This window comes from Clinocottus analis, unplaced genomic scaffold, assembly GCF_023055335.1.
Source record: "Clinocottus analis isolate CAN_PGR_092001 unplaced genomic scaffold, fCliAna1.0.p SCAF_4, whole genome shotgun sequence".
Taxonomy (NCBI): domain Eukaryota; kingdom Metazoa; phylum Chordata; class Actinopteri; order Perciformes; family Cottidae; genus Clinocottus; species Clinocottus analis.
Window position 1 is genome coordinate 13,226,482 of NW_027176153.1, and position 23,310 is coordinate 13,249,791.

Genomic DNA, 23,310 nt, shown 5'->3' on the forward strand with positions numbered 1-23,310 from the left:
TCTTTGTTAAGACTGTTGTGCACACTCAGCCGTGTATCAACAATTATTGTCATTGTATTATTTTCATGTTCTCTGACATTTGAATAAAAGCATAATGATATTATTGCATGGCAATCTGTGGGCTTTTCCTTCACATTTTAGCAAATACATGTATCTGTTAAGAATGAATACAAACTAATTTACATAGAATAGCATAAAGTAACAACAATTACCCATCACTCAAACGTCAACTCTACTTTTCTTTGTCCATACAGCGAGGAAATATAATGTGATTTAAACTCACTGTGTTAGTCATTAATTAGATTATTGTGACACTGTTATACAATACACAATTAGTTAAATCTTGTATTTTGATGTTTACTTTTAACTTTAACTTTCCTGTTACATTTCATTTGGCCTTTTCATTCAAAGCTTGTGCATAAGCTAATGCATATGCTTATGCATGGCATGTTTAATGAGACAGAAGTGAGAGGGACCGCAGCAGAACTGAATGCACTGAACCACATTAACTGTCTGAAATTGTGTGTGTGTGATATAAAACCTTATTGTTTCTCCAGTAAACTTAAATTAACATGGAAGTGCAAAAGTATGACCATCATTATATAATTAAAGTACCAGAAGTAAATGTAATGCAGAATGGCTAATTTTAGAAGTATCATCTTGCTATACCTTGCGCTACAATGGCTTAGCTTAGCTAGCACTAGCAGCATAGAGGACAAAACACAACTCCTGCTGCGCTTGGAAGGTGGAGGCGTGGCCTCTTGTTGCCTTCATCATCTCAAGTGTGTATTGAGAAAATAAATGTTAATTCCTGGTGCCAAATCCAAGTTGATGCTGACGGCTCACAAACACGCATCGGAAATGTCATTTAAAAAGCACACAGGTTTTATTGCATATCAATTTCATGTATAAATTCTTCATAGCATTGGAAAGATTACATTTGGTATACATTGCTATTCTACAGAATTAACATCAGAGTCATATCTTTTCAATGAAATTTCTCTAAAGTACATCTTCAATAATCACAAGCATCAAAAAAACTGCAATTTTCAGAATTGTTCAATATTATTCTACAATCCTTTATTGTTTTTCATTATGTCTTCTCCCACAACTCTTTTCTAATGTCTTTCAGCGCCACCTGCCCAAACATCTGTAAGGCAGTCAAAGTCAAAACCTACCAAACTAACCACATGTACAATAAGTGCATCTACGGATTTATTTTTTTCTTTCATTTTTTTTCTTCTCATTTTTTGATTTGATACACATTTCACAAATGGACATCATTATGACTGCTAAACACGTCATGCACAATATCTTTTTTTGTTTTCCATAAACATAACAGAGGTGATATACAACTCAGATTCAAACAAAACAAGCACCATCCATTTAAACCCATATTTTTTCAATGATTTTTTTTTCTTCAGACAAATGCACCATTGTTTTTCATTCTTTAAAATACTATACAGTTAAAAAGAAACAATATGTATATTTTTACTTTCTCCTGTAACAGTGGGGGAAAACAGCAACCATGTTCTATTATGCTGAAACATATTTCAGCGACCATCTGCCAGAATATTTTCTGAAGTTGGCAAAATGGAATACTTCAATGCCTTCAATTCTTTTGCTTTACACAGCGCGTACTTATTACAGTAGTCCATGACATGAATTACTACATATAGTCACCTAAACTAAAAACTTAGCAACCCAAGCCTTTACATTTTATAACCACGACTTGAGAAAACAATGTGTTTATCATGAATGAAATCTCATTCAGTAGAATTATAAAAAAAGACTTCTTGTCTTTAGAAAAAATGAGATGACGCAGCAGTCCTCATCAGCATCACACTACCACCTGCTGTTGTGAATACAAATTACAGTGCTTCTGTTCCAGAATGTTCTCGTCTCTCCAAGTCAAGCTCAAGCTGCTTACCTTCCAAAAGTGAAATAGTCTGAAAACGCATCTGTGTTCTACGTTCTAGAGATCTAAGCCTGATCAATGCATGGCTTGGACCCACATGGTTTAAGTTCTAGTTTGAAGCATCAGGCCTAGTTCTGCGAGGACCAAGGCAACAATTATCAACAACGCTCATCCCCCAGCTCCTGCAGCTCTACAGTTATGTACAGTACACACGAGTCATGCCCTCCTCTCCAAGGCACCGCTACCTAATGGACCCCATGGAATGAGATGTCATGATGATCTGAGGAGACTATCAGGGAATATACAGTTACACTCATGATCAAGTGTTTCTGTGCTCCCTGTCCAGGATTAAAAATTAAGATATGTGTTGCAAGGACAAACCAGCATAATATGATATTCATTTCAACACTATCTGTGGTTAAGTTGAACCTTATTTTAGTTTCAGGAGACCTTGCTGGTCATGATGTTATTCATGTCCAGCTTTTCTGTCGCTTCAGTACAGTGAAGACTAGATGTTCATTCTGACGTGTTTTTCTGACGTGTTTTAGACGTTTGGGCTGTGTAATAAGGGACAACTAATTTAAAAAATGTCATCGTTTACGCTACATATATGCGATCAAAAACAGAGAGCAAAGGAGCTTGATATGGTAGAAACTAGTCAGATTCAATAATGTGATGAAGCAATGGCTTTTTCTGACATTTCTGAAAGTTTGAACCCCATAATACTTGAACCAATTTGAACAAGACACATTCAGCTTTTTACTGGGTAAAATGGTTGAACTGAAAAAAGAAAAAAAACTAAACACTGCAGGACGATACATTGCCAAATAGGATCTAATGCTAACTACAGCTATCTTTCACTATAAATAAAAACAATTAATTTCATGGGTTCTTTCCATTTTGGCACACTAACGCTTCAAAAGAGAGTCTGAATCTGTCTCACTTTCTGGCGTTCATTCCTTCAGTATCAAGAGAAGAGGGATAAAATGATATGAGTTCATTTCCACTCCCCCAGTCATGACAAATCAACCAACAATAAATACATACACACATATTTCTGAAATCAAATAAGAGCGTAATAATAAGAAAAGAAAAACTATGACAGCAAATGCAAGCCCCTTGGAAATGAAATGATTGTCAGAGAACAACACATTTTCTATGGGTTATTTGGCACATACCACTCTTGCTATGAACATCTAGGTTACTTTGTACATCTTATGTCAATATCATAGAATTTTGGTCCTTCTCTAAAATAATTATATTAACAATTTAGCACTGTGGTGCCTACAAAAAAAAACAATACTGTGGTATCTAAGAGGAGAGGAAGTAAATAAAATTAACAAATGACGATGAAATAAACAAGCAGAGAAAGACTTTCCTCATCTTTTGATTATGATTTGAATTCATTTTCAGCATGATCAAATTGGGTAACCAATTACAATGGCTAGTGTCCCAGATAGCTCATCAAAATCACCAGTTGCTGTGCACATTTGAACATTGAACATCATTCTCCATGTAATCATTAAAAAAATCAACAGTCTACTGGAACTTGTATTCCCTCAAGTAACATTTAGTGTGGTGCTATTGTTGATTCTGCAGTTCTAACTGAAGTAAGATCAGTACATGACTCGCCCATGATTGGTGAGGGAAACCTGGAGACGATAGTGCACGCGCCCACTACGCCCCTGGTGAAACAGCAACACCTTGTGGACATGCAGTGCTAATGCAGGGCGGATGCTGCAGTGCTTGTAGTCGGCGGTGTACACAGACTTTAGAGACATACTAGTCATTAAGTGTCTTTGAGAGCCTTACGTTGGGTCTCTGTGGTGCTGGAGTGAGCCTCGTGGACTTGGGGAGGATCAGAGTAATGCAGAGTGTCAATGCTGTTGAGAAGCATTTATCATGTCCTTCACATCAACAGGAGCTTAGCAGTGCTTTCTTTTTGAGTCTTGTGAGATGTCTCACCAAGGGACGATCTCTCCCTCTTCTCTCTTACTCACATCTACACTCATCTACACAAGCGTTCACATTCACACAGACACACACAGACACACACACACACACACACACATCTCCACACACACGATATTCATTCCATCTATTGTGACACAGAATTCGTCTCCGGCGTCCACGTTTCTCACGACTCATGTCCACTCTGTCTCTTGTTCTATCCGTTTGCGAAACCAATGTTCCTCCTACTCTTCCTACCGCTTCCGCTCTCTCGTCTAGATGTGGTTGAGCGGGTGAAAGCTGCTCGTCTCGGACGGTCCACCTCCCATGCTCAGCCAAGCGTCCAGGGAGTTCTGGGAGGGCGCGTGCAAAGGGTTGTTCTCCGAGAGAGACAGCATCATTGCATAAGCCTGCGGGAGGAGACGGGACTTTTAACACTCAGTACTTTCACACACTCATTTTGAATAAGTCAAATGTCATTTGTATGGCATACTGTATATACTATGAAATGTATGCTATAGCATACATATAACATACTATGCCATGTATTTCATAGCATACTATATACATTTATAATGATCTTTTTATAGCATAATATATGATGATTTGTTTATGACAGACATACTATACTGTGATATTTGACATTTTAATGTGACACTTTTAAGATTTGTATGGCATACGACAGCAACATGTTTTTGCACATATTTTATATGATTTTTTTTCTGTGACATTCTTTATATACTATATATTTTATGGTAAATTAAACCATGATTTGACAGGTTTTTTTTTTACAGGCTGCTATGACATTTGCTCTGCATTTTTATGGCGTATACACTGAGATACCTTTCTGGTAGTTTTTATGACATTCTGTCCAATAATTCTTTTGCATAAGATTTTTTTTTATGACATACTATGCTATGACTTTTCTATGACATTTTCTATGTCATACCATACTATGACTTTCTTTAATTACACCCTATACTTTTGTTCTATAAGATTTTAATCTCATACATGACTTTTTTTAAATGCTTATTGTTCTGACTGTACTATGATATTTTTCTGACAGCTTTTCTGAAATACTGCACTAAGTTCTCAAGGTCCTCAAAGTTTTGATGACTGAGTGACAATTTAACGAGCCAGCATTTGGTATCATTGCTGTAAAGGAAATGTGGAGCACATAGGATTAAAATATATGCATGCTTCGCAGGTCCCGCTCACGTTCCTGAGCGCTGCCAACTATGCTGTAAGCCATCATCATGGTGATAGCTTAATCATTATTATTTAACATCAGATACATTATTAATGATTGATTATAGTGCTCATATTGAAACAGACTTTAAAAATTGCTTCACAATGCAGGATACCACAATATATCACACCATCATTTCTTGACAATATTCCCTGTAATTGTGTTCCTAATTAGACTGAAGCTCACAGTAAAGAGCAGCTTACAGGTAACATGTAAGTCAGTAAAGGGAGAGGAAAAGACAAAGGAGGCGCTTTTTAGGTCCAGCTTTAGTCTGAATTAACAACCTTTTCTTTCTTTGAGCATCTGAAAATGTGAAATAATCTATTTCCTCTATAGCTATATGGTCAAAATATTCTATCCTGATAATTTACTATGTTGTTAACGATATATATCACAATATAGGACATTTTCTGGCGATTCAATACATAAATATTCTATATTCTGCAATAACCACATGGAAAAGCCTATTTTTGTCTCGTCCTGCGTAAGTTAAATTCTCAAATACAGACACATACAAAGTATTTTCTCATTTTATTAAGAACTTTAGTGCAAAATTACAGAGAAAACAGACACTTGACACTGATTATGTTTATTTAGGGGATATTCCCATAAGCAGAATTCTTATCAATTCAGATTTTCTTTGAAATTTGAGTTAGTATGTGGTTGTTATCATGAATTTGGATGAATAATTAAACATTGTGTATTGCGATATCTCAATCTATAATTTCCTCACAGAATGACTCCACTGGAACACGATAAGTCATCATATTGAATTATCACCAGACCTAAGCTCATCCCTTTTCCCTGCAGCCACAGGATGCATTTTGTCCTCCCTCCTCTCTAAGCTGAACAACGTGCGTTTCCTTCCCTCTTTTAGTGGACATACACGAGCCAGTCACATACCTGGGTTTTAGCCTGCCTGTACAATGTCTCTTTCAATGCCTCCGACTCTAGTGAAGTGTTAAATATGTCTTTCACATCAAAGGGTTGCTCATCACTGGCTGCTTTACGTAACCCCTCCAGACTCTTGGGAAAGCTGGGCAGACCCTCCAGGTCCAAGAGAGAGCCTTCCTCTATACACCTGCACACCACGGATGGATGGATGGCAGAAATAGGGTTCGGTGATAGACAGATGGATGGGTAAATGGATGAAAAGATAGACATCGAGAAGGGATGGAGAATTAATGCAACGGAGGGGGAAAAGGGAAACGAAAGGAGGAAGTTAAAGTGAAAGAATACATGAGGAGAAGAGAAAAGCAGAAGTTCGATCAATAAAAGGACCAGTAGAGGGAATCAATTGAGAGAAGGAAAAGGACAGAAGAGTAGGAGTTGAAGCTGAAACTGTCTTTTTTGTTTAGGTGTCTGTGAAGGTAATTTATATTAAGCCATGTTTACTTCTGCCTAGTGTTTAGTGGTGGCAGTTGTTATAATTGAGAAAGATAAAACTGTCTGTTTCTGTTTAAAGGTTTGGTCGTAGATAAGTGGCACTTTAGCCGTGGTTATTCATAGTAGAGTGTCCATTAACACTGACTTCTGGGGTTTTCCGTATAATTAGCAAAATGAATACCTGCGGGTGTGTTCATAGCCCATCGCTAATGGAGCTGTCTCCGTCTCTTCCTCCTCCTCGTCCTCCTCATACACTCCCGTTGTGACAGGAGACGGGGACTCAGGCGCCTCGTCGTGAGACTTCTCTGTCAAGCTGCCTTCCTCCTCCTCCTCATCGTCACCCTCCATTTCCTCTTCCTCCTCCTCAAGCCCCCGGAGCCCGAGCTTAGAGTTGGACAAACTGTGGCTCGATGGGCGTTCTTCCTCAGCCTGCTCTGATCTGCAGAGGGATCAAAGGTCAAAGTAGACAGGAAGTGTGAGTGACGTTGTCAAAATTGTGCAAGGCAAAGAAGTAAAAAGTTTGGCGTTTTTTTGGGGGCTCTTGAGCAGTTTACCTTGCCAATTATGCAGAACTATGCAACAACTCTGAATCATGGGTAGTGTGGAATTAAAATGCAGTATATCTCTGTTTTTACTGCGTTGCTTTCTTTTTTACAAATTATCACAATCCACACTTTTTTGCACAACTCGATGGCTGAGAGTTCTTAATTCGGACCACAGTGAAAAGTGAGAATGACTTTTTGTTTAGTTTAAACTTTAGTTTCAGTTTTAGTTCTCTGTCCGTTCTCTGTTACCGTTCCCTGACCATCTCAAAGACATGACTCATCACAAGCAGAGAGCGAAATCTAAATAATCGGTTGACATCATACACAGTCCAGTGTCCACACAAACAACATGGGTGCTGACAGTCTGCCTGGAGCACTTTTCAAACGACCCCCACATGATTAATGTACCAGCTCCTCAGCAACGGAGCAGGAGATGGCCCGCTTCAGACCGGCTACTCTACACCCTGTAATGGTGGAACATACTTTGTGTGACTGAGGGAAGACGATGGCTGATCTGCAAACAGGCTATCAGCACACCACCATTACGACCTGCCATCTGTACATTTTCCAGCCAGCACCCCCAACTCCCCCCCTCCATCACCCCGAGACTACGATGTCATGGCTCATGATATCATTTCCTCTGGGACGGCAAATTTACCCCTTCCATTTTTGCCACACAGTGGACATTTATCAAATCAGACAGGATTACCTCTGGGAAGAGGTGCACCGGGACAAGATTGGGTCACACACAGTCGGTGGGTAAATGCGGGTAAGGGGACTTTTGGGGGGGGAGAAAAGTTCTCCTCTTTCAATCTAGATTAAATATCACCATAATCAAATTGCAAAGCTGGTTGGCGGGGGGAAAAAGTCCATGCCTATGCACAGAGAAAGAAGCGTGGCTCTGACAGGGGGGCCCCGGGTTTTGTCATTTAGTCTAAACACGTCAGTTGAGTGTTTGTGTTAGTGGCTGGATGGGGGAAGAGCTCCATCATCAGTGGATCTCCGAGATAGATTCCTAAACCTGAGTTCCCCTCAGAGTCCAAACTGCCAGCCATTGTAGCCAAGTCCCAGACAAGGAACGAGCTACAACTGTAGTTTCATCCAAAGCATAGAACTGGAGCCATGGCCAGGGGCCTCGTTCCAGCCCCAATTATGACCTGGATTACGGTCCCGAAGAGACAAATACCTCTTAAACCTTCAAGAATACAGTGCTGGGAATATAATATTCTATGTCATCTAAACCCTCTAACTTGTGTCTTTGAAACTTCCCACCCTTAAAGCAGCAGTGCTGCCTCAACCTCTCCAACATCCACCATCTTGGAAACAGGTCAAAGTTTTCATGTGAAAACAAGAGCTACCAGGGACTTTTATTTTGACTGGCTATGAAAAAAGGGGAGAAAATAGGTTGCATGGGCGGTTAACAGTGATTACAGATAGTCATCCATGTTTGTGCTCGGCGTTTGACTGAAGTCACTTAGAGGGAGAATAAACAGCAGGCTGTCTGGTGGGTGGACAGAAAGAATAATACATAATTACCGACATTAAAATGTCAGGCCAGCTTGTTGTGGATGAGACTCAGTATTGATCCCAGATGGCAGAGGGGCTAAATTGCCACTGGGTCTGCTGGCCATAATGCATGTTGACAAGTTGGAGGGGGGAATGATGGAGGAAGAGAAAGACGGAAAGTGAGACTACCAGAAAGGAATTCGCATAGAGAGTGAGATGAAGAGTGTATAGAGTCAAGAAAAGAGGTAAACTAAGACTGGAACAGAAAACCATTTCATCCTCCTTTTCCCCCGATGCCCTCTTCTTGCCTGAAGGTTCCTATCAACTGAGCTACTAACACTGAAAGCATTTCAAGACTTAAAACAGGGTGCCCGTTTGGTTTAAAAATAGAACAACCATTTTCATCATTTCACAAGTTTTGGCTTAGAGTGAACAAAACACACACACACACACCCACATGATGATCAATCCTGCCAGAGTTAATGGTAAGCAGAGTTATTTACCAACTACAGCTGCATGCAGTAGGTATGAATTGCAATTCCTCACAAAAGACATCTCTTGTAAAGCTTTGACATGGCTAAAAGGTTGAAAGAAACTTTATGATTTTGATGGCTATATGAAATAAGCTTTGACTAAATTCCTTACTAAAACAGTTCTACGCAGGTCATGCATACAACATGTGATGTTGAAATACACCTTTTGTTACACAATGCGGTGCACAAAAGACCATTAGAAGCAACTCACACCTGCACGAGTTAAACCACATTTTGGATGGTGTCAAGGCAGCTGCAGTAAGTTTCTTTTTTATTTGTCTAAATAACAGTTGCTTTTTAAAGTTGCACTCAGATAAACAGGTAATGCACTACTATGAGTATGCAATATGAAGGTTGTTGTCTGTGACTACTGCCATACACATTCAAGCCACTGGAGGGCACTGTGCACCAGGTATTCATGCACGCTCATGTACAGGGAGAAAGAAGGGGCTATGCAAAAACTATGAGCACAACAGCTGTTGCTTTTGATTTCACAAAATGTGTGTGTTTGTTGCAGATTTCCCATACCTGTCAGGATGACATGCACTGATAAGAGGTGGGACATCAAACATGTCAGTGGGGAAATTTCACATATTTGCTTTTAAATTTGTAATGCAGTGAGGTTAAAGATCAGGTTTGAGTAAGAACTGGCATAAGGAGTAGAAGGTTAGCCTCGTGGATCAAATATAATCACTGAAGGTCTGTGTGAGCAAGTTTTCTTGTTACCTCTTATCCGTGGAGCTGGAGGCCTGGTTCATCTCACTGTTGGAAATGAAGTTGCGTATTTCTGAGAAGTACGAGTCCTCCTTCTCATCTAAAAGTGCATGATTGTCTGGCTCGGAATTTGGGGAGGAGATGGTGGTTCCTAGGTTGGAAAGCATCCCAGACTGTTGGCTCACTGTTGGAGAAAGCGTGCAGTCACACAACAGCCACGCACACAGCCACACACACACACGCACACACAAGCATGATTAGTTTGATGATCATCAGACATACTTGAAATGAGATTAGTCTTTAGCAGAAAGAGGAAGTCGAGAGATGACATGATTTGAACTTCGATATTGCAGTTCTTGGTTAGCATCTCAACCCTCAAACACGGGGGGGCATCCCATAATCTCGTCTATCTACTATAAGAAGAGGATGGGACACTGCCCCGGATGAACTGAACCAAACTGTACTGGTCTTTTTTTCCTAAAAGACATGTTTGACTTATTTTTGTGGAGTCAAACTCCAACTTTACTTTAGACTTCATATTTAGGTAACATTTATAGATTTAGAAAAATATTTCTCCTTTTGTGACAGATTTCATAACATTGCTCTTGGAGGAGCCACAGTGGTATTTAAGGGTAAAAGATGGTGTAATTTTCAAGATATAAGAATAACAGTCTTTATGTTTAAGTTATGTATGTTTTTCTAGTCTGTATCTTTGAAATGTACGTTGCATACTTTCAGCAGATGCTATTCGCTTACTTCAATTTGACTCAGAATGAACAATGAAGGATACATCGATAAACAAAACACATGGGCACTCAACAAAGAATTGGCTCTTATTAACACACTCAAAGGTATCCCTTGGTATTTGAGAAAGTTAGTTTGTGTTTTGGTGATGTCTCAACTGTTTATGCTCCACTGGTTTATAATAAGAAGCATAAAGTAGAAACCAAGGGTTTCATTAGGGTGTCATTTTAAATTTAGAAATGCTAGCACAATTGTGAAGCACGGATCACTTGAATGTAAGTGCTCATATAGCAATCATTCAGTTAAAAAGTTTCTCCCCATCCATATTCAGTAGCATATCTCCATACTGGACATAAAAAAGGCTGTTTTTGGCAACGCGGAAGGCAAAGCAAGTGTGAATTCTTTAATTAAGTGATTTTCCTACTTCAAATCATTCACGGCACCAAGCTTAACAATGTTGGATGTGAAGAATAACACATTTTCAATGGGTTAATATGAGCCATTCATTATTCAATCAATTAACATAACACAAACACCAATTTCCTGCTAACAACTGCATTTCAGTTCTCACAGCCTCACTTTTATCAGAGAATGAATGGAGTAAAAGATGTTGCAAACTAACCAGGAATGTTCTCATGCTCGTGCTTCTTGAGATGGCGGTCGAGGTTGGTTTGTTGACCGAAGCAGCGGTTGCACAGGTGACACTTGAAGGGTTTTTCCTTGTTATGGATGTTCCGAACGTGGCGTTGAAGATTGGACGAAATGCTGAATGAGCGGTCACAGTATTTACACCTGCAGAGTGAGAACAGAGTGAGCAAGAACAGCCCTTCAACCACAGATGGAGGCCGTGTTCATGAGGATTTTATAACCTGAGAAAGACATTTCTTTATGCTCGCCTTAATTGTACAAAACCTTATATGTGATATCTGGCAAAAGTAATTTCCACTTTGATCCCAGAGCTCTCTCTTTGCAAAACTACAATACACCACAGAGCCTGGAACTTATTGAAATATTATTGTGTAAGTAAAATGAGTCCAGGAATTGATTAAGCACAATACTAAACAAAAACAGTGCCAAGCAAAAGGGATGTCGTGCAGACAAAGCAGACAAAGGGAAATACATCAATGAGAGCATCTGTGATGAGTGACTAGACCGAACTAGAATAGAATACCTGTAGGGTTGTTCCCCTGTATGTGTCCGCAAGTGTCTGGTGAGGTTTGCAGAGCGAGGGAAGATTTTCCCACAGTACCTAGAGGGAAGATGTAAAGAAAGGCAGGGAAAAGGGTGGTTGAGGAATCAGTGTATTTTGCTGACGCTGCAATGTGGTGTTGTGTATGTCGAGATATGCTCAACAGTGGGAGTGACACGCTGCACCACAGGGTTCTTACCTGCAGGAGTAACGCTCCTTGCCCTTGCGCAGGATGGCATCTGAGAGGGAAGGTGGTGGTGAGCGGAAGTTGAACAGTGGATGAGCGTGTTGCAGCGAATTGGGCGGCACGTCCAGTTTCACAGCGCCAAAGCTCTCAAGCTTCTCTGTCATGTTCTCCATGGCTAACATCTGAGGAGATGGTAGAAAACAAAAATAAGGGAAGATCCAATATTTTGATAAAGATTAAGATTTTTTTGGATCTCATTTATTCAATCAACTCAGTATTTGTGTATTAAATGTTTAATTAGAAACCTTGCAGTGAAAAGCCAAATATAGCAATTCTGCCACACACACAGAGAGAGAGAGAGAGACAGAGAGAGAGACAGTGAAAGAGAGAGAGAGAGAGAGAGAGAGAGAGAGAGAGAGAGAGAGAGAGAGAGAGAGAGAGAGAGAGAGAGAGAGAGAGAGAGAGCAAAGGAAGTCCTGAAAACAAAGACACAATGTCAGAAAGAAAACAGGGAGCGAGGGAAAGAGAAAGAAGGCGGAAGCTTTGAGGAAGCAGTACATCAGAGTTTAGCCTCGTTAATTGTGCTAAAGTCACCTCTATGACCTATAACACATTCACAAATGCTAAAGTACTATTCCTCCAGTGCCCCCCAGCCCTTCATACACGCTAACCTCCAGCTTCAGTGCTTTGTTGTCAACCTCTTGTGTTCTTCTGCCGAAGATACGGCTGCAGGCGGGCATACTGGCTAAATGAGGCATTCAAGGGTCCTGATTGGAGCTGTACAATATAGTTTGAGATACCCCCAACTGATAGCCGCTTCCCCTCCCCTACAAGCATGTGAACAAAAGGAGCCAGTTATGTAGGAGTTTATTTGCCAAAAACAGCTTACATCCTTCCTTTTTTTTTTAGTGAATACGGTACGGGAGAGACGGGGACAGACACTCCGTCTCGATGTGTTTATTCGCAGTCTGAGAACGCGTGGGGGCGGGCGGGGGTTGGGCGAGGGCGTTGGGGGGTAATTCCAACGTGAGACTGTATTAGAGGTGGCATTGTTTTTGTAGAACTGGGAGGATCACAGCTGAGACACACGGGTATGAGACGTTTTTAAATGCCTGTGAAAACTTTTTATCCCCGGGGGTATTGATCAGTTCTGAGATGAAGCCATATCATCCAATGATGAAAAATAAAATGTTATGAGTAGAGTGAATGTAACTGAAAATAGGTGGCATTAAATAATTTCTTGTTACATACAAATGACATATGAAAATGATCCATGTTAGGTTTTCTTATATTATTTTGTAAAGTCCAAACTACACACATATATGTATAATGCCTTATATAAAAATTCATGTTCATTTTATCTCAATTTATCTGTCTGACTATGCGCCAAATGAGTGTTTTTTGTAAGGTCACAGTTGATAGAGGACACAGATTTCCAGGTCAGATTAAACAGTTTCCCCAACGAGAGCCCCCCATTCTCCTGGAGACAAAGACAGGATGTCCTTGATGGACACGGTGCTATTATCTAGCCAGCCAGCCAGCCACAGAGAAAAAAATTGGAGGGGGTTGAGTTATTAGCTGGCCTGTGGGCTCCCAGTACATGAAACAATGCCACAACTAAGATTAGCGGGGCCAAGAGAGGCAGTCTGTTACAATTCAAACGGTTATTATTCTCTCTTTTATTAATACTATCATTCTGAGTAATCAAGACGTGTAGAGGTAGGGAGGGTCTGGGGACAGTCGAACAATGTGACTGATTATCAAAGGGGCTGCGATAACAGACTGTGTCTTCTGAAAAAAGGTAGAAGTGACGAGGTACAGAGGCGCCATTCAGTAAACAAAGGAAGAAATCATAGAGAACCCTTGAGAAAATAACATCAACACTGTGGAATGATGGTGCATAGGGTCCTATCAATTCAGGTTGCAGCAGCGTGGGAGGCAGGAGTGAGGTATTTTCACATAATACACGGTTTGCAAATAATAGTCGATTGTATCTGAGAATAATCAGCCTGTATGCAATACCTGGAGGTCAATTCCTCTGTTTAAAACTCCCTGTCTGGAGTTCTTGTTCAAAGTTTATGTACCTTTTTCTGTTTCTACTGAAGGTTGAACCAAGTGCCTTCCTAGATTTGCAATGTGTCTGTGTGTGAGTGCGGTACGCCTACCTGTGGATGAAAGAGTGGCGCTGATGGCCTGAGAAATTTCTCCTTCAAAGCTCCAACGGGGTCGAGTAGTTTCCTCTTTTCCACCCTGCTGGACCACCAACAAGGCAGAGGGTTACGTACCAAGGTCAGAATTCATCTACAACCTCAAACCACACACTGAGCACCTTCAATGTGTCAACATTAAATTAGTATAGTTACTCATTGGAAAGAGCAGTTTCTGGTCTAATCGGGGCTAAAATACCTGTATATAGGGTCCATGAAGAATGCCGAGGGCTTGGCGTAGTGCAGAGGTGGCGGCTGGTGTGGCTGTGCGTGTTGCTGCTGGGCGATGGATGATTGGTGCAATGACTGGGAATGGGACAGTGGAAACCCAGCTGGGATTTCGTCCTTGATGGAGACCCCTTTCCCGACTCCAAAGATATGGTTCTTTCTATTTGGTGGCTCAGCCACCACACCATTATGACCACCTCGACTCCGGCTGCCAATGCTCAGGTCCAATGGCTGTTCTTCACCGCTAGATATTGTTAAAGGTCCACTACTGCTCCCGGTACTACTTTTGGGGTTTGAGGGATTTGTTGGGGTAGGATGAGCTAACTTGGGCTCCTTTGTGGTGAGATCAAATGGTGACTCTCCTGTGGAAGCAGGAGCTCGTGGTACACCCGACACCATCTTGTGCAGCTGCTCGTGAGGCGACTTAGGCTCTGCTTTAAAGAACATACTTGGATTGAGGGCACCTCTATCAGCGTTAAAGGGATAGAGAGAGTTGTGGAAGTTGGGCAGGAATTGGAAGGGAAACATGGAATGATACGGCAATGGACCCATCTTCTTCTCCTGATGGAGACCAATCAAACCTGGACCAAAGTATTTCTCAGCAATAGAGGCGATGGCTTTGATGGAATCTGTTGTTGCTGCATTGGCATTTGTATGGGTGGGCGGGAGGGCTTGCTCATCAGGCGGAGGGAAGAAGGAGTGCTGGGATGATGCAGAAAACTGAAAGGGACGGTCAATAGCAAAGTTTCCAGAACTAGACACAGCTGATATCAACGCACTGTCTGTGTCTTCTAACTGGTGGCCTTCTTGACTTGATATGGCTCCAGACGGCTTCCTTCTTTTGCCACTTCGCTCACGTTCACTCTCTCCATCGCTCTCCAGGTCAGAACCATCCCCTGAAGCAGTACCAGTAGTGGTGTCCAAATCTGTCCCACTTGTAGTATTTACGTCTTCAAGGTCACTACCGTCAGACAAGTCTGCCATCTTAGATTTTGGCTTGGCTTCTCCAGAAGACAAATCCAGTTTGTTCTCTTTTTCTTTGACTTCTTGCTGATTCAAACTGTTACCTCCATTGGTGTTTGTGGAGCTAACCATAGACAGCGGAGGAGCATCTAGTGGACTCCGAGGCAATTTCACCTCCTGACTGCCGCCGCCCAGCGGGCTCTTTAGCAAGGAGCTAGCCGGCAATAAAGGTGGTCGCGAATACAGTGATGGGGAGAAGATACCTGGGAAACCATGAGGTAGGGATGGGAAGCAATGGGCTCCTGGGGAGAATGGCAAGCCAGCATGAGGGTGAGGTCGGGAGGGAAAGTAGTCAGTGAAGCCTAAACCTGACTGGTTTAGACCTTGAAGGTGGGGAGGATGGGACTTGACCTTGGCCATGATAGGGCTTGAACTCAAGGGGATGCCAGGGTTGAACATCCCTGCTGGAGAGCCATAATGGTTTTTGCCCTCACAGAAGCGGCGATGCTTGTTGAGAGAGGAGGTAGTGCTGAACAACTGCCCACAGTCTTTACACTTGATCTGTGTACGGCAGTCAGCATGCATACGCTTGTGGCGGCAGAGGTTGGAGAACTGGGTGTAGGATTTGTGGCACACCTCGCCTGGGGGAGCAAATAGAGGCAGCCCATCAGGGCCTGGTTAAACCCATTTTAACACTGTCTCTAACTTTGTATACCAAATCAATAGCAACACATACATTTGAATGGAAACTGATAATGAAACAGCTCTGGATGAAAATATTTATTCTGCAAATTGTTCCTAAACTACTGTATCTACATCATATGTATTTTACAAAAACTAAACACATGCAAAAAGGAACATAACATATATGTGTATTTAATTACCTTAACAAAGAGCAAATAAATGGTTTCTAATCCATGGTCAATAAAATATGTCATTTTTTCTTTTTGTATGATTATTATTATTATTATTATTATTATTATTATTATTATTTGTAATGGTAGCCCAAACTAATAGAACCTATATGTCAAGGCTTTTGCTGCGAAAAAGAGTATATGTAAACAAGTCAAATGCATTATTTACAATTACATTATATGATTAAATGAATAGCAATATAAATATGATCCCTGGACCTTAATGCATGGTACAAACAACATAAACAGGATAAAAAAGTAGATGAGGTGGACAATACATAGGCATAAAATAAATGGACTGTTGAGAATAAGGCACTTATTAACTTTGAAAGTTTTCACTTACAGATAAAGGGTTTGACACTGCTGTGGATGTGCTTATGCTGCTTGAGGCCTGACGAGGTGGCAAAAGTTTTGCCACACTCCGGGCATGTGTGAGCACGTGCCCCCACGTGCTGGGAGCGGATGTGACGCTGAAGGTTGCTGGGATCTGTGAACACCTTAAAATTGAAATAAAAGTATGAAAATATAATGTACGCTGAAATGAATAATGAAACAAAATTGTTGTTCTTTTAGAATGACTAAATATATGTCCAGTGCGATTATGAAGCCTAAAAAACAAGACCAGCAGAATTTCTGAAGCAGAAGATAAAGCCTGTGTGCTCAGTGTACAACTTACGTGCCGGGTATGCTGTACCTTATCACAGTTTTCACACTCAAAACGCTTGCCACTATCATGTGACATCTGGTGACGGATGAGGTTGGACTTCCAGTTGAAGGCTTTGGGGCACTGGTCACACTTGTACTCCCTCTCCTCTGTATGGACTATCATATGTTGGCCCAGACTTCATAAAGAGAGCAAAAGACCATCAGTGAAATCAATACATCCTACAAGTCACAACCCATAGGATAAATGGACTGTATGTGTTCAATGTGTATATCTAAAATACTGAAGTGTGGTAGAAATTGTTATCATGTGTCTGTACCTGTACTCATTTGGGAAAATCTTCTCACAGTCTTTACATTCGTGGACAGGCTCGTCGCTGTCCTCACGTTCCTGTTTGAAGTCCTCTCTCAGTGTGTCGAAGATGGAGCCGGTACTGGAGCATGAATACTTCTGGTGCCGCCGCAGCTCAAGTGTTGAGGAGAACAGCTCATCACAATCTTCACAGCGGTACATCTGCTCGTCTGCACATACACAAATACACACATATATATGTTGAGCCATCACATACTTAAGCTTACCGAAAGATATAATTCCCACTTAAATTCCTCTAAATCTACCTTAAATAAACTACTACATTCCGTATTGAATCCTGTTGTCAAAACTGCATTTTACAGTTTTACCATTCTTTGAAATAAATCAGTCTTTTGTATCATCCCATTAAATATCTTAAATATAACTGTATTTATCAAATATTCATCTAAAAAACAGTAACGAAAAAGCCCTAATTGTGGTAAAAAAATAAAAATAACTTGGAGTAACTGATTGTATCTTTTGGAGCAGCCGAAAAGTATGTTTTTGGTGCTGAGTTTTCATATAAGTGAACATAAATGACATATAGACTCCTGTAGGTCTAAACTTTCTGAAAATACAGAATCAATTATGCAGCTGTACATAAAACTGTTGATAGTACTAAAAAAGGAATTATGTTATCTGTGTGGTACTTACAGCTAAACAGACTCCTATTCAAATGATAAAAGCAACAATCCTGCAATTGACATTCCCATAAAATGAACATCAATTATCAGTGAAATGTAGCCCTCATTAACACAGTTAATTGCTGGTTAAAGTGTTTGCTTGAGACTGTAGGTGTAATAGCACACAAGGGAAACAATAGGGGCTGGTCTTCCCCTTCCATGTAGATAACCTTTACAATACTTCTCACCACCAAGGTCAAACCCATAAAACTCGGGCCAGCTTTTTCAATAGCAAGTTCCTGAGTCAGATGCCAAGTTCAACAGATCAGGGGAAAGCCCAGCGGAGAGTCTCTGTGCACAGGCATTAATGTGTGTACGTGTGTGTGCGTGTGCATGTGTTTACATGAATGTTTTCCAAAAAGAATGAGCCACAAGGAACGGAGGTAAGCAGGGGCACGGTGGCGCCAACCCCATGGTGATTTCAGCGCCAACCTGCCAGTCCCTCTCTACCCTGACCCGAGCAGCCAACGACCGAGTCGGCCCCCCAGGTGTCCCAACACGCCACGCACACCAATCCATCATTTCAAGCTGTACTAAATGAGTTTATCCAAAATGACTTACAGTGCATGGCTCACCTGTTTTCTACTCCATGTGACCGTTTATCCAGCTGGAACTTCTTGGCCACATTAAAAGGGCATTAGCGTGGCAACAGCAATGTGTCTAACCTTGGGGAGAAGGATAAATGACCTTCTGGTCAATGGGCCATTACACTGAGCTTAAATGCTCAACTAACGCACTCACTTTGACATCAGTGTGCACATATTTCATGGAGAGCATTTGCTCTGAAGCGCAAACATCTCAGCCCTCAGACACTTTTGTATGTCGCCCTTGAGAGTGGGACATGTTTTGGAAAAGACACTTTTTGTTGAATTTAAAACGAAAACTCAGGTGTGAAATTTGACGTGTCTCAATGAGGATACTCGTAAATAAAGGTGCTTGCGCGCTTCGATCAGTTCCTGTGTTTCTTCAGTAAGTCTGGTCTGGGTGGGTGAGGTGGGGTGGGGGTACAAAGGGGAGACTAATAGCTCTCTGGGAGACGAAGGGAAGCACAATTATGTGCAGTTTAACAGCTAATCTGGGAGCATGGGTGAGGTCTCAGGGGACTCCTCAAGTCCTCTACTTCAAATTCCTTCTCCGATAAGCCAGACACAGAGAGCAGGGCTGCACTGCCAAGCTCCAATCAGCCATGCTACCTCTCTCTCTCTCTCTCTCTCTCTCTCTCTCTGGCCACACACACACACACACACACACACACACACACACACACACAAATACGTGGAGACAAAACAGACATCATCCTTTCAGGAGCTGAACTTTGAGGGTCTCTCTTTGTCCTTCTCTCTTTCTGCTTTTCTCTCTTTCTCACTCACAAATAAACATCCTCAAACAGTAGACGAACTGTTACACTTCATTTTTTTCTCCCGTCCGCCTTCATCCTTCTTGCACACCAACACATAACACCAAATACTTTGGCTCTGACACACACATTCTGGCAGGTGTAGTGTCTCCCTTTACTCTGTCTGCCTCCCTCTCTCTGTATTGCCCATGCACAGGCCTACACACACAGACCAATTGAACAAATAATTGACAACTCTGCCCCAGATGCCAATCTGCTTCTTTTCAATAATCCAGTTTGCTCTGAGCTTCTGTTTCCTCTCGTGTCTTTGGCGTGGAGATTGGTGTATAAACTGTGCATCACGCAGGGTAAAAACCCAGTGAACTGCAGAACGTCTCACGAACATCTTGTTCTCACTTCACCATTTTATCGTCAATGACAAGTACGTTTTCATCCGTGGTTCCAGACAGACTGGAAACATAACAAAACAATGTTACCTGACAACAGCGTTTCACCACAATAAGTCCAAGATGTTTTTAGAAATTCAGTGGAACTACGGCCCCTTTTACGCTTAAGTGAACTCTGAAAGAAAAGCTCAGATCAACAGAGAAGAGCTGTCCAAAGCAGATTATCAGATAACATATTGGATAGATTCAGTCTGACGTCTAGAGGCATGCTTAAAACATGTGCAGCCTACAGTAAATGAGGAAAGGGGTGGGGGGGGAGCACCTAAAAGTGTGATGCACTTTGAAATGTGATCCAGTATAGGCCCATACTGTACATTCAGACATCAGTGCTCAGCAAGGTGTAGCGGAGCATTTAACACACAAGAGCTCACAGATTTTAAAGTTAAAAAAGAAAGCGAATACCAAACTAAATATTTTTTTTTTTTTTTTTTTGACCGAACAACCAGTGTCAGGAGACAAGAATTTGTTTTTCCTCAACATTTGTAATTTGTAAAATAGTGTCCATGTCGAAAACATGGGTTTAAGGACTGGCTTAATAAAACACATTCTATTTTAGGCAGCTTCAATCATCCTGTATATTTACAATTATTTAACAATAGGATGATTTACATATGTTGTAGTTATTTCTGAACTGGAATATTGAAAGTACCACTAAAAATAACGTAAAGGGGTTTCATCAACGTTTTTTTTTTTCTTCTCTCTCATCGCGGGCCGATTCCCAGGAGCATCAAGTAACTCCGCACTTGCGTCTGATTCAACGTCGGCCTAATGGCCACTAAAACGGATGCATGCCTATGTGAATAGTAAGATATAATTATTAGTATTATTCTTTGGCTGAAATGTGACAAATATAATTCCAAACTCTCGGTTCAAAGGTCCTGAGTGCTCCGTATAAAGTGCTCTTAAGGATATGACTTCCTAATAATTTCTGCTTGATCCATGGCTTTCCGTGAGCAGAACATTTCTCCTCACGAAAGATGGAATATGACAAGTGCCAATTGACGCCCTAATAGAGTATTACAGGCAACGAGGCCCATTACATTGGAGCATCGTAATGGCACAATTCAGGCCAGACTCTTACTTGTAGCCTTCATTATTGGCAGGCCAATTCTAAACGACAAGTTCAAAACCGGCTTCAGCTTGATTTACCCTGAGCATTTATGATTCAAATAATTCACATTTCTTGAGGAAAAAAAAAACTTGGACAGAGAGTGAGAGAGATGGTGGCTTTTCCCCCGTCACATTAGCGGGGTTATGAAGTGTGTTGGCCGTGAACGCAGCACAGGATGCAGGTTGGAGTTTGTTTAAAACGCGCGCTAATGACGCGCATTAATCTTACCTTGCAGGTTGGGTGCCATGGATCCTTCGGGGAAAATGCCGTCCTTCATATACACGAGGAGCTCCTCCCCTGCTTCAATGTCCCGGACAGCTTTATAATACATCTGAGGAGAGAGAGAAAAAGAGAGAGAGAGAGAGAGAGAGAGAGAGAGAGAGAGAGAGAGAGAGAGAGAGAGAGAGAGAGAGAGAGAGAGAGAGAGAGAGAGAGAGAGGCTTAAAATTAAGGTCAACATGGAATTAATAAGCCAACAAATTTAGTTATTAAGAAACAAGATGCATTAACCAATATGCAGAAGAGCTATGGAAACACATTACTTTTTAATTACAAATTATTTTTCGGCCTACTAATGAAAAGTCTCGCCGTCAGGGTTATTTTATGATACTAGGCAAAGGTGTGTTTTCTTCAGCTTGGACTCAAAGTGAATAAGCTAAAATAAACCAAACGAATAAAAAAACAATAAAATAAAATGTTCCTTCCGAAAGAGAACTCCAAAAAAAACTAAAGTATGGTTACGTTCTTTCACTAAGAATAACTCAAATATGTTAAAAAGAAATAAAATGCAGAAGAAATCCGGACGATGTAAATACAGCTGTAATGAGTCTAAACAGTGAACAAACGAAAATAAACAAACAGCTCAGCTGCTCGGTTGCATTTGTCATTTACATCTGCACCACACCGCGAAATGTCGGGTCTTTAACTGCACACATATAAATTAATCAAGGTAATTTAACTTGTGTGATCAGGCAGAAATTAGTTCTGAATTATGAGTTGATGTTGTAGTTTTTTCGCTGGATTTAAAGACAAGGAAAACAGTGCAATTAAAACAACAATCGCCATATTCAAGTCAATTCAGAGCCGAGGCCTTATCAATATCTATCTCACATCTTCAAAGTCCGTTCACCAAACTACGTTTACAGATAGCCAAGCCTAAAGAAATATCATTGAAATGGATCATAATTAACGTGAATTATTTTCTAATCGAAAAAAATAGTCTAATATGCTTTAATGCGTGCCAATAAACCACAGTACCACTTCAAGGTGCACACAGAAGGTGTGATCTCTCAACGCATGGGGGCGCTCTGCACCAACTGAACGCTGTCATCACAACAAGGAAGGCAGCGCACACACACACACACACACACACACACACACACACACACACACACACACACACACACACACACACACCACACACACACGGACCACCACACACACACAGACGCACGCACGCGCGGAGAGAGAGGCCGGTGAAACTAACTTCCAAGACTTAGCGCTCTTAAAACGAGCAAGCGCAAAGGCCTAAAATCATTGAAAAATATCGCGTTTTTATAATATTAATAATTGTAATTATTATTAATAGAGGCTAAGTATTTACAACAACTAGACTGCACGCGGTGGCCGCCTCTCGGCGTTGGTTCGGTCTGACCTTTCTTTTCTCCGAGAGACGGAGGAGTTGAGAAAGTTGCGCGGCGCTGCGGAGCGCCTCCAGCTGCAGCAGCACTTCGGTCCCGGTGGAGTTGGCGACGCAACCCATAGTCGGTCTACCGGAGGAGGGAGCGGGGCGCCGGGACGGACTGGGCCGGTGAGAGGAGGTCGCGGAGCGGCCAGGCGCGCGGCTGACGGTCGGTGATCTCTGCCTGTGGCTGGATGAAAGCCCGACGCTCCTCTGCTGGGCTACTCTCTAATCTAGTCAGCGAGCGCGTCTTTGATGATGATGATGATGAGTCTCTCTCTCTCTCTCTCTCTCTCTCTCTCTCTCTCTCTCTCTCTCTCTCTCTCTCTCTCTCTCTCTCTCTCTCTCTCTCTTTCTGAGCCTCACTCTCTCTCTCTCTCATTAGTGATTCCCTGTTGCCCCTCGGTGCTCTCTCGGTTGCCCGTCGGCCACTCCTCCTCGTCTTATCTCCAGCCAAAAGGATTGAGGGATCTGCGGCGCAGACCCCTCCCCGCATCTCCGATCCTGCAGCCGTCGCTTTAGCCGCTTGATAAATCTGTTATTGATGTAAATAATGGATAAAGCAAACCTGACAGACTTGCACTCACTCTATCGGTCCATCTATCACTCCCAAACGCACGGGGGGAACACACGCACGCGGACATAAGCACATCAAGATATATCACCTTCGTCGGCATTTTTTTTTCTTCTGATTAACGTGCAAGTTTGATTAAAACGCAGAAGCATTATTTCGTTCCATTTATTTCCAGTCCGACCGAAATATACCTGCTCAACACTACTTCAC

The 23,310-nt window shown here is 41.6% G+C and overlaps 1 protein-coding gene across 8 annotated transcripts in view; it reads right to left on the reverse strand.

The window, feature by feature from the left end:
- Positions 1–882: 882 nt before the first annotated feature.
- Positions 883–23,310, reverse strand: part of prdm16 (PR domain containing 16) — a 115,164-nt gene continuing 92,736 nt past the window's right edge. The window contains exons 4-16 of one of the 8 annotated variants that reach the window (XM_068597778.1): positions 21,074–21,176; positions 17,217–17,418; positions 16,910–17,075; positions 16,577–16,730; positions 14,328–15,993; positions 14,087–14,171; positions 11,934–12,103; positions 11,717–11,794; positions 11,168–11,337; positions 9,814–9,985; positions 6,685–6,942; positions 6,021–6,198; positions 883–4,278 (exon numbers count right to left, since the gene is read on the reverse strand). In XM_068597778.1, the coding sequence (XP_068453879.1) occupies positions 4,144–4,278; positions 6,021–6,198; positions 6,685–6,942; positions 9,814–9,985; positions 11,168–11,337; positions 11,717–11,794; positions 11,934–12,103; positions 14,087–14,171; positions 14,328–15,993; positions 16,577–16,730; positions 16,910–17,075; positions 17,217–17,418; positions 21,074–21,176 (3,537 nt within the window). In that variant the 3' untranslated portion in view covers positions 883–4,143. Of the gene's footprint in view, positions 4,279–6,020; positions 6,199–6,684; positions 6,943–9,813; positions 9,986–11,167; positions 11,338–11,716; positions 11,795–11,933; positions 12,104–14,086; positions 14,175–14,327; positions 15,994–16,576; positions 16,731–16,909; positions 17,076–17,216; positions 17,419–21,073; positions 21,177–23,310 lie in introns of all 8 variants that reach the window. The other 7 variants (XM_068597779.1, XM_068597777.1, XM_068597784.1 and 4 more) reach the window with 7 other exon arrangements.